Here is a 14215-nt window from a genome sequence, read left to right as displayed (position 1 = left end):
TGGCCCTGGTGAGGGGCTATTTTGAAATAGCAGCAGTGGAGTGTCTACACATGCCTTATTTCGAAATAACTCTTTCGGAATGTGCATTATTCCTCGTAGAATGAGGTTTACAGAATTTGGAATAAGCCATCTGTTATTTCAAAATTATTTTGAAAAAATGGAATGACTGTGTAGACATCTCAAAATAACAGTGCAGTGTAGACACACCCCAAGGTAACAATCCCAGACTTGTCATTCTCTCTTCATAAGACAGCTTTTCCAGGCCACTGATCATATTCATTGCGCCTCTAATTCGGCAGTATATTGGGTGAGATCGGATGACCAGTCCTACCCCTAGTTTGCAGACAAGGTTCCTCCATTAATTTGCATAAAGGCGTGACATATTTTCTGTATTATTCACCAACCTATTCCTTACGCATCTGCTGGCCAGTTCTCTTCCCTGTGAAGCAGAAGACACGGGTTCATAGACAGAGCTGAAGACCTCTGTTGTTTGTTTGCTTCTGTAGTGAGCGATTAGCCCAGCAAAACGGGGCACAGCATAGCATAGGGTTAAATGTAAGTGCACAATCTCATTCAGGTGCTGGTCTTAAATACATTGTTACCAAGTTACTCATTATCTATTGTATAAACACTTTTCTGCCTAACAGGAAGATCAGTTTGCTAACTCATTTGTTTGCCTGGTTGAATTGCTGACCCAGGTGTTCACCTGATCAAGATGCTGGCTCAGCTCTTCACCTGGCTGTTCCCCCTCCCTGCCACACTAGCAGGCACCTTTTCACATGTCCCAGCACCTAATATATGCATTCTGCAGTCACATCTCTTACAGCAGGGCTGGGCAGGTTGCAGCCCGGGAGGCGGGTGCTTTGATCCAGCCCACGAACTGCATCTGGCTGCTTTCTTTTTATATTCAAGTGGTGGCTCAGGCAGCAGGATCCTATTTAAATGGCTCACCACTTAGTTGCAGCACTACACTGTCAGTGGCCGGAGTCTGAGAGCCTTTTTAAACATTTGCAGCAACCCCAGGTGGCTCCAGGCAACACAGTAGCAGTGGAGCCAGAAGCTGTGCGCCCTTTGCTGTGTTTTTAATTCAAAGCATCTGGCACCACACAGCTCCTGGGGAAGGCTAGTTCCCAGCTCCACTCCTTCTGACTAGGTCCCCCGCCCCTTCTAGGGGTGGAGCTGGCCCATGACCATGTACCACAATTCATTAAGTGGCCCCCCTGCAAAAATTATTGCCCACCCCATCTTATAGTATTCCAAAATCTGTGGCGGGAGGAAGGGTTTGTTCTAGGCGCCATACTCCCCTCCAGAGAGCCCTGTACACCTGGTGTCTAGTGTATGATGAGCCCTTTTCAAACACTCAGGAAGTGCTGTCTATCCTCTGAGAATCTCACAATATAAGTAGATTGTAGGTGGGGAAGGAGAAGAACATTATGACAAGGTGCATATAAGACACCTCAATTTGCAGTAGTGGGGGCATGGCAGAGGGTTTAAATATAGGCAGGGTCAGGGCCTTGCAGATGAGCTCAGTGCGGTCCTATTCAATGTTTCCTCTAATTTTTTCCATCCACATGCAGAATAAATTTTGGCATGTGCACCGAGGCATGTGCAGATGTGCACCACCAATAGAAACATATGCTATGGGCAGCTGCAGGCACTCCCCTGTCTGCTGGGTTGCACCTGAATCTCTCTTGGTCAGCAGCCCAAGTGCTTAGTTTACAACACTGATCCTATTATGAAGTCACAGAGAGGACTGGGTAGGAATGGAATCAGACAAATGGAGTGCCAATGCTGGGAGCACTGGCAGAGAGGGAGGAATCTGAGATGAGGCAAAACTTGGCAAGACAACATAAGCAAGGAAGGCTTGAGTTCTGTCAAGTTTCATAAGGTACTTGCTGAATTAGCCTAGAGATAAAGGGGAGGAAAAAGATGGATCAGTCATTAAAAAGGCATCAGGGATCCAAGACTATTCTGGAAGGAGGAGAGACTGAAACACATTTCTATTTTGAGGGCCCAGGACACAGAACAATGAGATATTGATAAGGCAAGGAAAGGGGGGAGCAGGGAGAAAATGGAGCTAAGGAAGTGATAGGATCCCTGGGATATGGGGACAGATTAGAAGTAGAAGACCTTCAAGTCAGATGTGGGGGGGAAAGGGTATTTGAGGGGGAGAGCTCAGCAGATTTTGTTAATTTTCTCTTTGCACAAATTGGCAAGATCCTGTGTAGAGACAGAGGATGGAATTGAGCCAAAGACTGCAGAAAAGTGACTGGACTGTGAGCATGGGATGCAGGGAGGAGCTGAAGTATTGGTTTTGGACAGGGAGGGGCCTGGGCTGATGCAGGAGAGAAAACACCTATTGTGGAAGAGGTCTGTGAGGTCATGAGACTCCCACCAATGGTGTTCAGGAGCACAGTCAGGGAAGTGGGTGCATGTGACATGGGTAAGGAATGGGGTCCCTAGCCTCTGTTTGTCAGAGGGTGGAGATGGATGGCAGGGGAGAAATCACTTAATCACTTAATCATTACCAGTTCGGTTCACTCCCTCTGGGGCACCTGGCATTGGCCACTGTCAGCAGACAGGACACTGGGTTGAATGGATCTTTGGTCTGACCCAGTATGGCCGTTCTTATGTAAACCAAGGACAGATGTGAACACAGCGAAAACAACACTCAGCTGTGGACTGAGTGAGCTGAAGGCAGCTGGGAAGTCAAGGGCATCAATAGACTGTGGGTTCCAGAAGACTCAGGTGGGCATGTCAACACAGACCAGTGAGAGGTTGTATCACTGCCTGTCCTGTAACCCTGAGTGCCTTAAAAAGCTCTGCTGCTGTAGCTATCTGTCTGGAAGCACCTAATCAGCAGAAAAGAATGGTTCGAGAGAAGCACCCCACTATTAACAGTTTAGGAGGAAATCAGGCTGAGACCTGCCATCAGACCCCAGAGCATAAAGAACCACTTCTCTCTCCTACTGGGAACCACAGAGCCCCTTGGAATGGAAGAAGAGCCCTCTGCCTTTGCTGAGGGTGCTCGAGGCGTGGGTTATAAACCCTGATTCTGGTGCACTCTCACTCCTCCCCTTCCATAAAAGCTTTCTGAAGCTCCTCCAGGATCAGCAGTTTATCTGGGCATTTGGGGGCTATAGTTTTGGGGTTTCATCAGTCAGGCTTGGGGGAGGTGGGTTTGAAGCCCCTATGCCAGGGCAATTAAAGACTATGTACTTCTGAGTTTTTGAACATGAAGGGTAAGTTTCCTCTGCAAGAAAATTTGCCTTTCCACCCACCCGCCTCCCTACATTAAACCAAAGGCAGCTATTTCTTTTGATCAAGCTGCAAGTTTCTATCTTTTGCATTTTTCCATACAAGGAACAAAGGGTCACTCAGGGACTTAACAGCAGCCAACAAAACAGCAAGAAATAAAGGACATTCTTCATTACACAGTATGGTGTCCAGCTGTGGAATTCACGGCCACACAAAGTCCTCCTCCCTGATTTGAAAACAGGGCTGTGTAATTCTGAGCAAAAATGGCGGTAGTCATGCATGATTAAATGGGTTTAATCCACCTCCTGCTTCAGGTCATGGAATTGATCATGCAGAGTCCAGGAAGAGAACTTTTCCCCATCCCCGCCCTGCATCTCCAGCATGGCAGATACATGAAAGAGAGGTTCACCTTCTGCTGAAGAATTAAGACAAACATTCAGCAGTGGAAGGACACCCATGCCAGACTTGATGGTCTGACCCAGTATAGCTGTTTCCATGGCTTCAATGCACAATAGGAGTGAGGTACCTGAGTTCCTATTCTGGCACCACTTCAGTGCACAACCTACCCCACCCCTGCTGCCAAAGCCTGTAGGTTTGCTGTCAGCATTCCCTGGGCATCTCTGGCATATACCCTACTGCCTTTCCGTGGGTATCCAGGTACCTTTCTCCAAATTAAGCCCTAGAATGATTCAAAAAATGAGCAGGACAGAGGCTCAGCTGACCAAGTCAGGTGTGGGCACTGATTTGGTAGGCATGTTCAGAGGCTTCTTATTGTAATCAGGCCCCTCAGGTGAGTTCACACAAAATGGTAGAGCAGGAGGAGTTTTAGCCCCATTGGGATGTGGGAGATCCTTGGTTCAATTCCCTTCTCTGCCTGAGGGGGAGAAAGGATTGGAAAAGAGATCTGTCACTTTTCAGCTGAGTCCCTTAATCACTGAAATATGTGGGTTGTGAAATGGAGAATTGCTTGGCCTCTTCTGTTGAAGCTGTTCCAGTATGGATAGATAATTAAAAAGAATGACTGAAACAGGAGTGCATGTCCTGGATCGCCCACAGCCTCAGTGAGGCTATGTCTACACTGCCGGCTTTTTGCACAAGAACAGCTGTTCTTGCACAAAAACTTGCCGGGTGTCTACACTTCACGGGTGTTCTTGCTCAAGTAAATTTACAGTACAGCGTCAGAAAACAGGGCTTCTTCCAGAAGAGTTATTCCTCTCCCCACGAGGAATAAGCCCTGTTGCGCAAGAGCTCTTCCACAAGAAGGCAGTGTAGACAGGCAACATAATTTTCTTGCGCGAGAAACCCCTATGGCTAAAATAGCATCAGAGCTTTCTTGCGCAAGAGAGCGTCCACACTGCCATGGACGCTCTTGTGCAAAAGCACATCTCTCGCACAAAAACACATGGCAGTGTGGACGCGCTCTTGTGGAAGACCTTTTGCACAAGAACTCTTGCGCAAAACAGTTCTTGCGCAAGAAGCCTGCAGTTTAGACATAGCCTGAGTGTACTAACAACTGGTTTATAGTTAGGCCTGCTGACACGGTGGGAGGGAGACAAAGGGGGCAACTCCCCAGGGACCAGTGATTCAAAGGGGCCCAGGACTCTGGCCACTGCTGTCATAGCCAGGGGCAGATGAGGATATTGCGGGGCCCAGGGCAGCACAATTTTGCGGGGCCCCCCCTTTGACACTGCACATGCGCGGTGGCACCACACACATGTGTGGGGCTTCTTGAAGTGCGGGGTCCGGGGCGGCCACCCCACTCACCCTGCCCTATATCCGCCCCGGTCATAGCCACTGCATCACCCGGAGCCCTGAGCAACTTGAGCCCTTTAAATTGCCACGGGAGCAGCATGCTTTGGGTGGCTTGGGGAAGCAGGGGGTTCTGTGCGGTATGCTCCAGGCAGCACTGGAGGGAGGCGGGACACAGTCCTGGTGGCACTGAAGACTGGCTGCCCTTGGCCTTGTCTCTTCCTCCTGTGGCGTCATCCCTTCCAGAGTATGGAACTGCCACCCCACCTTACCCACAGCTTAGCAAGGCTGCCAGCTCCCCCATTTATAGCATCATTCTTTTGCTTGTTCTTTCTCTCTCTCAGGATGCTGTTTCCATGTTGACTCACTGGAAGAGATGGATGGTGAACTTCTTTCATGTGACTGTAACTGGCAGCTTCAGTAACTGTTAGTTATAATGTCTATCAAACGTGCCAGACTTCACCAATTTAAAAGTCTCTGACTGTGAGCAAATTTCTTTGCAGACTTCTGAGTGAACTTCACTGACTCATTCAGTTCACGTCAATTCACAGTGAAGGGAGGGGGTGGGGGGAGGATTGTGAAGGGCAAACAGGGATTTTCATATTTACACAAATGAAATATAATTATTGGCAATCAATGTGGTTTCGTGGGAAAATAGTTCTTGTGACATAAGTCTGAAAATTGTCCTTTGGAAAGAGTATCGCTTAACTGATAAAGGAAACAGGCTTGATGTAATTAATGCTGCATTTGGCATTTCATTGTAAAACTATCAAAAGCACATATAAAAATGTTCTGAAAACAGGCTAAATGAGGGATGTCATAGGCCAAACATAAGCAAGACATATCCTTAGAATGTGTGACAACAAAGTGCCCCTGCCTAGTGCTTTTATTTATTTTCCACTTTTGGAAAGCTGTGAAACATGAACCTTCCCTCCCCCCATCAGCTGTGCAGCCTAGTGGTCAGGCAGGGGACAACTAGACATCCACCTTTCTTCTATAGCGCCATCCTGCTGGCCTGGGCCCTTCTTTTGCAGCTCAGCCCTCCAGCTGGGCCAGATAGTCTAGCCCCCGCTCCCCCTCCCCCCGCTTTTGAAAAGAACTCCACTAACAAAGATGTTTTTGTGCCCATATGGGCTTCAGGACTTTTGCCTTAGCTCTGGCAGGAGGGCCTTTTCCAGCTGCCTTTCCCACCAATGGGTAAACAACTACTGTTATCCCTCTGTTAGGGATTGGTAGGGAAGCCCAGGCCCATACCCTCCACCAGACTCCAGTACAGGGCCCCAGGGGGGGCAGCTCAGTTATGACTTTGGAGGGCTCAGTAGCTGCCTCCCTAGATCACTTGTTACCTGAAACAAAAGACAGGACTATGTAGCACTTTAAAGACTAACAAGATGGTTTATTAGGTGAGGAGCTGTCGTGGGCCAGACCCACTTCCTCAGATCAAATAGTGGAAGAAAATTGGCACAACCATATACAGGCAGTCCCCGGGTTACGTACAAGATAGGGACTGTAGGTTTGTTCTTAAGTTGAATCTGTATGTAAGTCGGAACTGGCGTCCAGATTCAGCCGCTGCTGAAACTGATGAGTTTCAACAGTGGCTGAATCTGGACGCCAGTTCTGACTTACATACAGATTCAACTTAAGAACCCCAGGCGTCCCCAAGTCAGCTGCTGCTGAAACTGATCAGCGGCTGATTCCAGGAAGCCCGGGGCAGGGGCTTCCTGTAGTTAGCCACTGGTCAGCGGAGGAGCTGGGGTGCTGCTGGGTTGGCCCAGTGGCGCCCAGAGTGGCACTACGGGACCAACCGGCAGCGCCCCAGCTGCTGTACCACAGGCGTCCGGAGCAAAGCCGCGGAGCACGGCGGCAGCGGGACAGCCCAGATGCACCGTGGCTATCCTGCTGCCCTCGGGCTCCGTGGCTTTGCTCTGCTTTGCTCCCCGTCCCCCTGGTCTGCAGACCAGGGGGATGGGGAGCAAAGCGGCGGAACATGCGGGCAGTGGACAGCCCAGACGCGTCTGGGCTGTCAGCTGGCCGCGTGCTCCGCGACTTTGCTCTGCTCTGCTCCCCGTCCCCCTGGTCTGCAGACCAGGGGGACGGGGAGCAGAGCAGAGCAAAGCCGCGGAGCACGTGGCCAGCTGACAGCCCAGACGCGTCTGGGCTGTCAGCTGGCCGCGTGCTCCGCGGCTTTGCTTCCTCTCCCTGGTCTGCTGGAGACCAGGGAGAGGAAGGGCCCCGTTCGTAACTGCGTAACTCGGGGACTGCCTGTATACCAAAGTGATACAATCAAAAAAAATGAATGCATGTGAAATTGACAAATCAAATTACCTGAGTTATCCTTTGTCTCCCCACTGGGCAAATTAAAGAACTGAATTGAAAATAAAGTATCTGGATTTCCAACACCACCGCCGGTCTTTTCTCAGGCTTGGTGTGGTCATGTCTTGTGAGACGGGAGCTGGTGGACTATTATCTCCCCTGAGCACCAATCTGTTCCCTCCCTCTGCTTGTCCACCTTTGAACTGCTCTGCCTTAGTTCTTATGCAGGATTTGCAAGTACTGCTTGGCAGGGCCCACCACTGGAAGAGGTTAAGGAGCATTCCATCACAGATAGGGTTGCCAGATACTTTCACAAAAAATTCCGAACATGGGGGGGAAAAAAATTGGTTGAGAAAAAAAAAAGGTCACTGTGCCTTTAAATTCCCTCACCTTCTGCCCCCCCCCCCCCCCACCAGATGTGGCAGGGGAAAAATGTCCCTGCCAGCCTTCTGTCCAAGAAAAACAGAAAATACCAGACATTTTACATGTCAGATATTTTCTGGTTTTTTTTTAACCGGACAGAAGACGCAATTACTGGACTCTCCGGGTGAAAACCGGCCACCTGGCAACCCTAGTCACAGATGCTCTTCAGAGTATTTCCACATAAACCATTATGACAGAAAAGATTTCAGAATGAAAGATAAAAGCCTGAGTATCTGTTTTTTTAAGGCCATACTACAAAGTAGCCTTCATGATGGCCAGTGAATTCCCTGTAGAGGAGGCCTCTGCACTGTTGGGGATCGGGCAAGGGCAGCTCTGAGGCCTTCCATGATAGTTATACACTTATCCCAGGGTAACAAGGAGAGGGCTGTGTGGTTTTGGGGGTGCAGCAGGGGCAGAGAGGAAGGAAATGGTGGAGTGGAACTGCCCTTGATGTCGGGCTAGTTATTAGTGTATTGTTGCTATATTATTCTCTACTGTTTCATATTCTTCCCTAACACCATGTTGAACAAGTTGCAGAGTAGAATAGGTTCCTTTGGGACTCTGGAGCTGGAGGAGCTTGTAACCATGATAACAGTGCTGGACAGCATGATAACAGTGCACACTCACCCACCCCCTGCTGCGTCACCCGAGCTGCATCAGGGCTGACATGTCAACTGATTTGGAGAGATACAGCCATTCCTAGCCCTTGCCACTGACTCAGAGCATCGCTCACTGCTTTTGCACCACAGGCTGCTCTGAGGCAGAGGGGTAAATGCAGAAATTGGTGGATGTTGAGGTGACATGCATCTATTCAGAAGTGAATAGGCAGGAGGTGTTCTACGATGGAGTGTTTTGATTTCTAGATTTCCAGCACAAGGTATTATTTCACACGTTAACTCTAATATGAAATAGACTTGACATGACTTTGGAACATGTCTGCCTGGCGGAGCTCTTAGCAACAAGGCTGTGTTGACATTACCTTGTGACTAAGAGTCAGCATGTGTGAACACTGTAATACTTCCACCTCTTATGGGGGAATCACTTTGTCGGCAGGAGAGCGCTTCTGCCAACAAAGCAGCGTTAACACTTTCACTTGCCACAGCAAAACTTTGTCATTTCTGGGGGAGGAGGGTGCATTAAGCACCTGTGAAGAACAAAAGTTTTGTTGATCAAGGGCAAGCATAGACATACCATTTTAGACCTGGATTCTCATTCTCCTAAGAGATGTAAATTTTTTATTTTCTTTTGTTGTAAAAGGAATTGGATGTTGCCATGGTTACAGAGCTAGCTGCAGCTTTGTCCCCTTTCTGGTCTCTCTGAGCACATCTCCCTCAAGTACTAGGCTCTGGGGAATCTCAGAATTCTCCCACTTAAGCCAGGTGTGGGTATACTACTCCATCACCAACCACTTATGTGCCCTACAAGCTCATGTAGAGACTATCCAGTTAAGTTACAAGAACAGAATTGGCCCAGCTCACAAACCCTCAAAAGCCTAAGTCAAGTGTTGTCTGATTCCTCTTCAAAGAGCCTGTCCTTATTTAAGTCACACAACCTTCCTTTCTCCCACTGGATTCTGTATCAGGTGGGTGCAGTAATGCCTTGCCTCGCCCTCTTCAAACCAACGTAGGGGCTTCCTAGGAGGTCAGACTGGAACCATTAAGGCTAGTGGGCTTGACCCTGTCTCTTAACAGCCCATAAGTGGAAGCTGTTGGGCGACTATTAGACAGAGCCATCTCCTTCTCCCATCCCTGCCCTGTGGCTATGCCTTAACTGCAAAGGCCTGTTCTGGTATTGAGAAGGTAACTCCAGTGGAGATGAGATGCAGCTGTTTTTATCTTGATAGAGTTAGCCAAGATCCATTTGGAGTACAGCCTGACCAACTACCTGGAGTTAAGTACTACTGTATCTTGTCTCCATGCTGACCTTACAACAAGATGGCTGTCTTGAGCTAGCTATTTGATGTAAAAACACACTTTTTGTAATAAAAGCATTGCCTAGATGCGTAGGCTCTGCTAGCCAGATGGACCTCCCAGAGGAAATATACAACCCTATCTCTGGTACAGAAACAGCATGCAAGCATTGGATCCAGATACAGTGTTGTTACTGCTTTTGACCCAAGTGGTTAGCCAATAATTAGGGTCTAGCGGATTATTTTCCTGAGCATATGCAATTGATGCAGTCAGGTATTTCTTGGATGCAATCCTGTTTATATACAAAGAATGCACACAGTCCTGTTTCCCAGAACACAGTAGGAATCAAACAGATGAAGACAGATTCTCTGCTCATGGTGCCAAGCCTTTTTACAGCTAGCTCTTTAATCTTTTCTGAGGGTCAGGATAAAAGTCCTTCTCTGGCTGTGGCTAGGGCAATTTGAGACCACTGCAACTGGAAACCATTGCTCCTGATTCTTGCACCATTGAGAACAGCCTCTCTCGATCTTCTTTGGAACCCCTGTTCAGGTAGTTGAAGGCTGCGAGCAAATTTTTCCTCACTCTTCTCTTCTGAGGTCTAAATAAGCCAAAATCCCTCAGCCTCTCCTCATAAGTCATGTGCTCCAGCCCCCGAATCATGAATGTTGCCCTCCTCTGGACAATCTCCAGTGTATCCACATCTTTCTGCAAACTTTCTGAGGGTGCAATCCATCCCCTCATCCAGGTCATAAATAAAGATGTTCAAGAAAACCAGACCAGAACTGACTCTGGGAGCACTCCGTTTGATCCCGACTGCCAACCAGACATAAAGCCATTGATCACTACCCATTGAGCCTAGTAATCTAGCCAGTTTTCTAGCCACCTTACAGTCCATTTACCCATCCAGACTTCTTTAATTTGCTGGCAAGAATACTGTGGGAGACTGAATAAGAAGTTTTGCTAAAGTCAAGGTATATCACATCCACCGACTTCCCCATGCCCACAGAGCCTCATCATAGAAGGCAATCAGGTTGATCAGGCATGACTTGCCCTTGGTGAATCCATGTTGATCGTTCCTGACCTCTTTCCTCTCTTCCACGTGCTTCAAACCCCAATTCACCAGAAAGCTTATGCCCTAATAAATCTGTTAGTCTCCAATGTGCCACAAGACTCCTCAAAGTTTGCAGATTCAGAATAACATGGTTACTACCCCTGAGATGCACCATTGAATAACTCATCTCTACCTTTTTAATAATCCTTTCAGCCTCAGTTTTTAGGGTCAGCCACCCTGAAAACCTCGTTCCACGAGGCGTACAGCTAGTTCGGATTAGGAAGCCTAATCCGAACTAGCTAGTCCGTGCCGCGTGTAGCCGTGCGGCACGGAGTCTGAACTAGCCGGCATTTAAAAATGGCGCCGGCCAGCTTCATGCAAATGAAGCCCGGGAAATTCAAATCCCGGGCTTCATTTGCAACTCCGTATGACTACATTACCCCCCCTAGTTCGAACTAGGGGGGTAGTGTAGACATACCCTCACAGTGTACAGGTGAAGCTGATATAGTTAAGATAATGTAAGCAATGCACTGTCGCCTTAACTGTTATTGGCCTTCAGGATCCATCCCACAGTGCAGTAAAATTGATATAAGTGATCCTGGTGAGAATTTTCACCGATGACACAAGGAGCAAAGTGTAGACATGCACAGATGACATAACTTTGGCAATCATATGCCAATGGCAGTTAGGTTGGCTTAATTTTGTAGTATAGATGGCTTAAGATATGCAACTATGTGTCTCTGTGGACAAAGAAGGGGCCTTGTGAGCAAATGTGTGGGAATATGTACTTCCCTATCAGCTGAATTAACCAGCACAGCAACAAATTTATGCCACTATTCAATACTACACTACAATGGTTCTTAAGGTGGCCCTCAAAACATTTCAAGCAGAGGTGTGAGCCCTTTTGGAAATCTATTGTCTGTATATACAGTAGAATTCTGTTCCTTGAGTTTTCAGTGTAAGTCTTTCTAGACCCATTGCACATAGTCAGGGATCTGTGGACCATAGGTTGAGAGCCACTGCTATACAAGACTAGAGGGCCTATATGGCACTAGCAAGGGAGTCAGCTGCCTTTACAGGCCCCTGGTGGAGGCACCTGGCTCTTTGTTCCCAACTCAGCCCCTGACAATGTGGCTCACCTCCCTCTCCCCCCACAGTCTTCTGGCTTCATCCCACCCCCTCCTCTCTATTGCATCCTGGGTCCACTTCATGCCTTCCCCATCCTGGAAACTCACTGCTTCACCCTACCCTGCACCACACTGGGTGCTTCTAGGACAGCCACTTAGGCAGGGAGCAGTATTCCCTCTTGCTGAGCCCTTCTGGAGTCTGGGGATCCATGGTGACTGTGTCCAGAATGGAAACAGCTCTATTCTGATGAAGGAAAATTAAATTTCAAAGAAATAAGAGGTTTATAAACACCACATTTCTTAACATTTTAAATCCCTTTGGCTTGGTGTAGATGTACTTGGATTGCATTCCAGCATATTTTAAGCTCTTCTTAAACTTACTATAAAGAGGTTCTTAAGCTTAATGTGATTGCGATCTAACGTCTTGGAATTTTTTAAGCAGTCACATATGACTGTACTTCTGTTTACTCCGTAGCAATGAGGGCTAACTTCTGTTGGGCCAACAAAGGTGGAACTTTTGTGCTGAAGACCAGGACTCTTGTCATGTAAGACCCAACATTGTTGGGAAGTAGAAATCCATTCTCTCTCATGGCAAAGCAACTGCCTTGGACAAATGAGCTAACCTGACAATTGGAGAAGTTTTTAAAGATACTAAAAAAAGTAGCTTAAGCAATTTCTTTATATTATTTGCAAATGTCAGTATTGTGCCATTCTCAGAATACCACCTACAAGCATTCAAAAATCATGAATCAGATCCCCCAGATGATGAGGTCTGATAAAAATTATTAATATTTAAAAATGGAGAGACTAAACAACTAAAGACTATGTGCTAACTATGTGTGTAACATTACCCATTTGATCTTGTAATTAGCTGTGACACTGTCAATTCTGTTCCCATACCTGAAGAAGAGCTCTGTGTGGCTCAAAACTTATCTCTCTCACCAAGTGAGATGCTGGGCCAATAAATGTTATCACCTCATGCAGCCTGTGTCTCTAATGAGCTCATAAAATGAGGGTTACAGGAGTCAGAGTAGGAAGTCCTCCAGCTGGATATTATTTTGACATTATGCTGAAATAACTGCCTGTAGTGCAGATGCATACGGTGTTATTTCAGAATAACATCAGTTATTCCAAAATAATGCTGCTGTGTAGACATAGCCTCAATGGGCAGTTCATGTATGAGGGTAAATCAAATGGCAAATTTACTTAGATTTTGAATTTCTGTCTTTCAAATCAAGGCTGGATTCTTATCTTTGGCCCAAGCTGCAACTGATGCCCTGGTGAGTTTTTCTATCTCTAATTTACTGAGATTTGAGTTTTTCACTGCACTCTAAACCCTCCCTCTCTGCACTTTGAAAGGTTTTATACAATTCATTGCATGGGAGTGGAAATGAAATGGAATGTTCTGCGGCTTAACTGCCCTGTAATCCTCTGTGTAGGAGCAGAGAATTAAAATTCTCTGAAACAGCCTCCCTATGGAGTACCTCGGCATGCCTGACCTAGATTCATATGCAGCTATTCCGACAAACATTGACGACTAGATGAACAATGAACAGCAGTCACCTGGCTTTGGTTTGGAGAAGCATCCTCCCATGGTGCACCGAGCAGGGGGAGAGAATCACAGCAGGAATAGAAAGGAAGCCAACTAGTAGATGCTGCAGCCCAGTCTTCAGGTGGGACAGACCATTACGGCTTAAAATGAGCAATCGGCTCACCAGGATGTCTGGTATAACCTTTCATGGTACACTGGCTGATCATGCCAGCAGGGGTGCTAGGTTGCCTTCATAACCTATGTTAAATGGAAAAAACTCAATTAAAAAGTAATACAAGCAATACATTCACATACATACTTTATTTTTAAGTCACCCTTTTCCTTCACACAACCACACAACCACGGGCTAGGCTACACAAATTCACAAGTTAAAGGTACTTCCCTTACATGAAATAATGGCTCACAAGTCATGTTCGATTATGCACCATGAGTCTTTTTGTAAACTGATGAACATATTGGGGAATGGAGCCTCCACATGAGATTTATTTCCAGCTGTCAACAGTTAAATTCACACGGGGAATTTCAGTCACCCAGAGAATCCCTGGGATTCACAAAGTCAGAGTAAGGCACCCAAGGCTTGCTCTTCAGTCAAGGAAGGAACAGAGAAGCAGGCATTTGCACCAATCCCAAAATGTATTGATAGCCTGAGGTTGGACTACACAGGATTACAGCCACGGCCCACCAAAGACTCTGTGTGGTATTTAAGAGCCTATTTCCTACTGATTTTGTTGAAAATCCTGCTATCAGTGGAGACTTCAGTGGAGAGTGGCTTAGATCCCTCTGAAGTGTGGGGCAGTACCTTTTCAGTAACAACAATGCACGCAAACTGAGT

The 14215-nt window shown here is 47.2% G+C and overlaps 1 protein-coding gene and 1 long non-coding RNA gene across 2 annotated transcripts in view; one reads left to right on the top strand and one right to left on the bottom strand.

The window, feature by feature from the left end:
• Positions 1–14215, bottom strand: part of AIFM3 (AIF family member 3) — a 103722-nt gene that overhangs the window by 70455 nt on the left and 19052 nt on the right. The window contains exon 2 of the mRNA XM_075898215.1: positions 13395–13620. Coding sequence (XP_075754330.1) covers positions 13395–13425 — 31 coding nt within the window. The 5' untranslated portion in view covers positions 13426–13620. The remainder of the gene's footprint in view (positions 1–13394; positions 13621–14215) is intronic.
• LOC112545163 (uncharacterized) lies at positions 1782–13403 on the top strand. Its single transcript, XR_003088598.2, has 3 exons — positions 1782–1888; positions 13070–13111; positions 13271–13403. It is a non-coding gene; the product is annotated as an uncharacterized LOC112545163 (long non-coding RNA).

The sequence above is a fragment of the Pelodiscus sinensis genome, chromosome 15 (assembly GCF_049634645.1).
Source record: "Pelodiscus sinensis isolate JC-2024 chromosome 15, ASM4963464v1, whole genome shotgun sequence".
NCBI classification, from domain to species: Eukaryota; Metazoa; Chordata; order Testudines; family Trionychidae; genus Pelodiscus; species Pelodiscus sinensis.
This window is presented reverse-complemented; position numbering and strand designations above follow the sequence as displayed.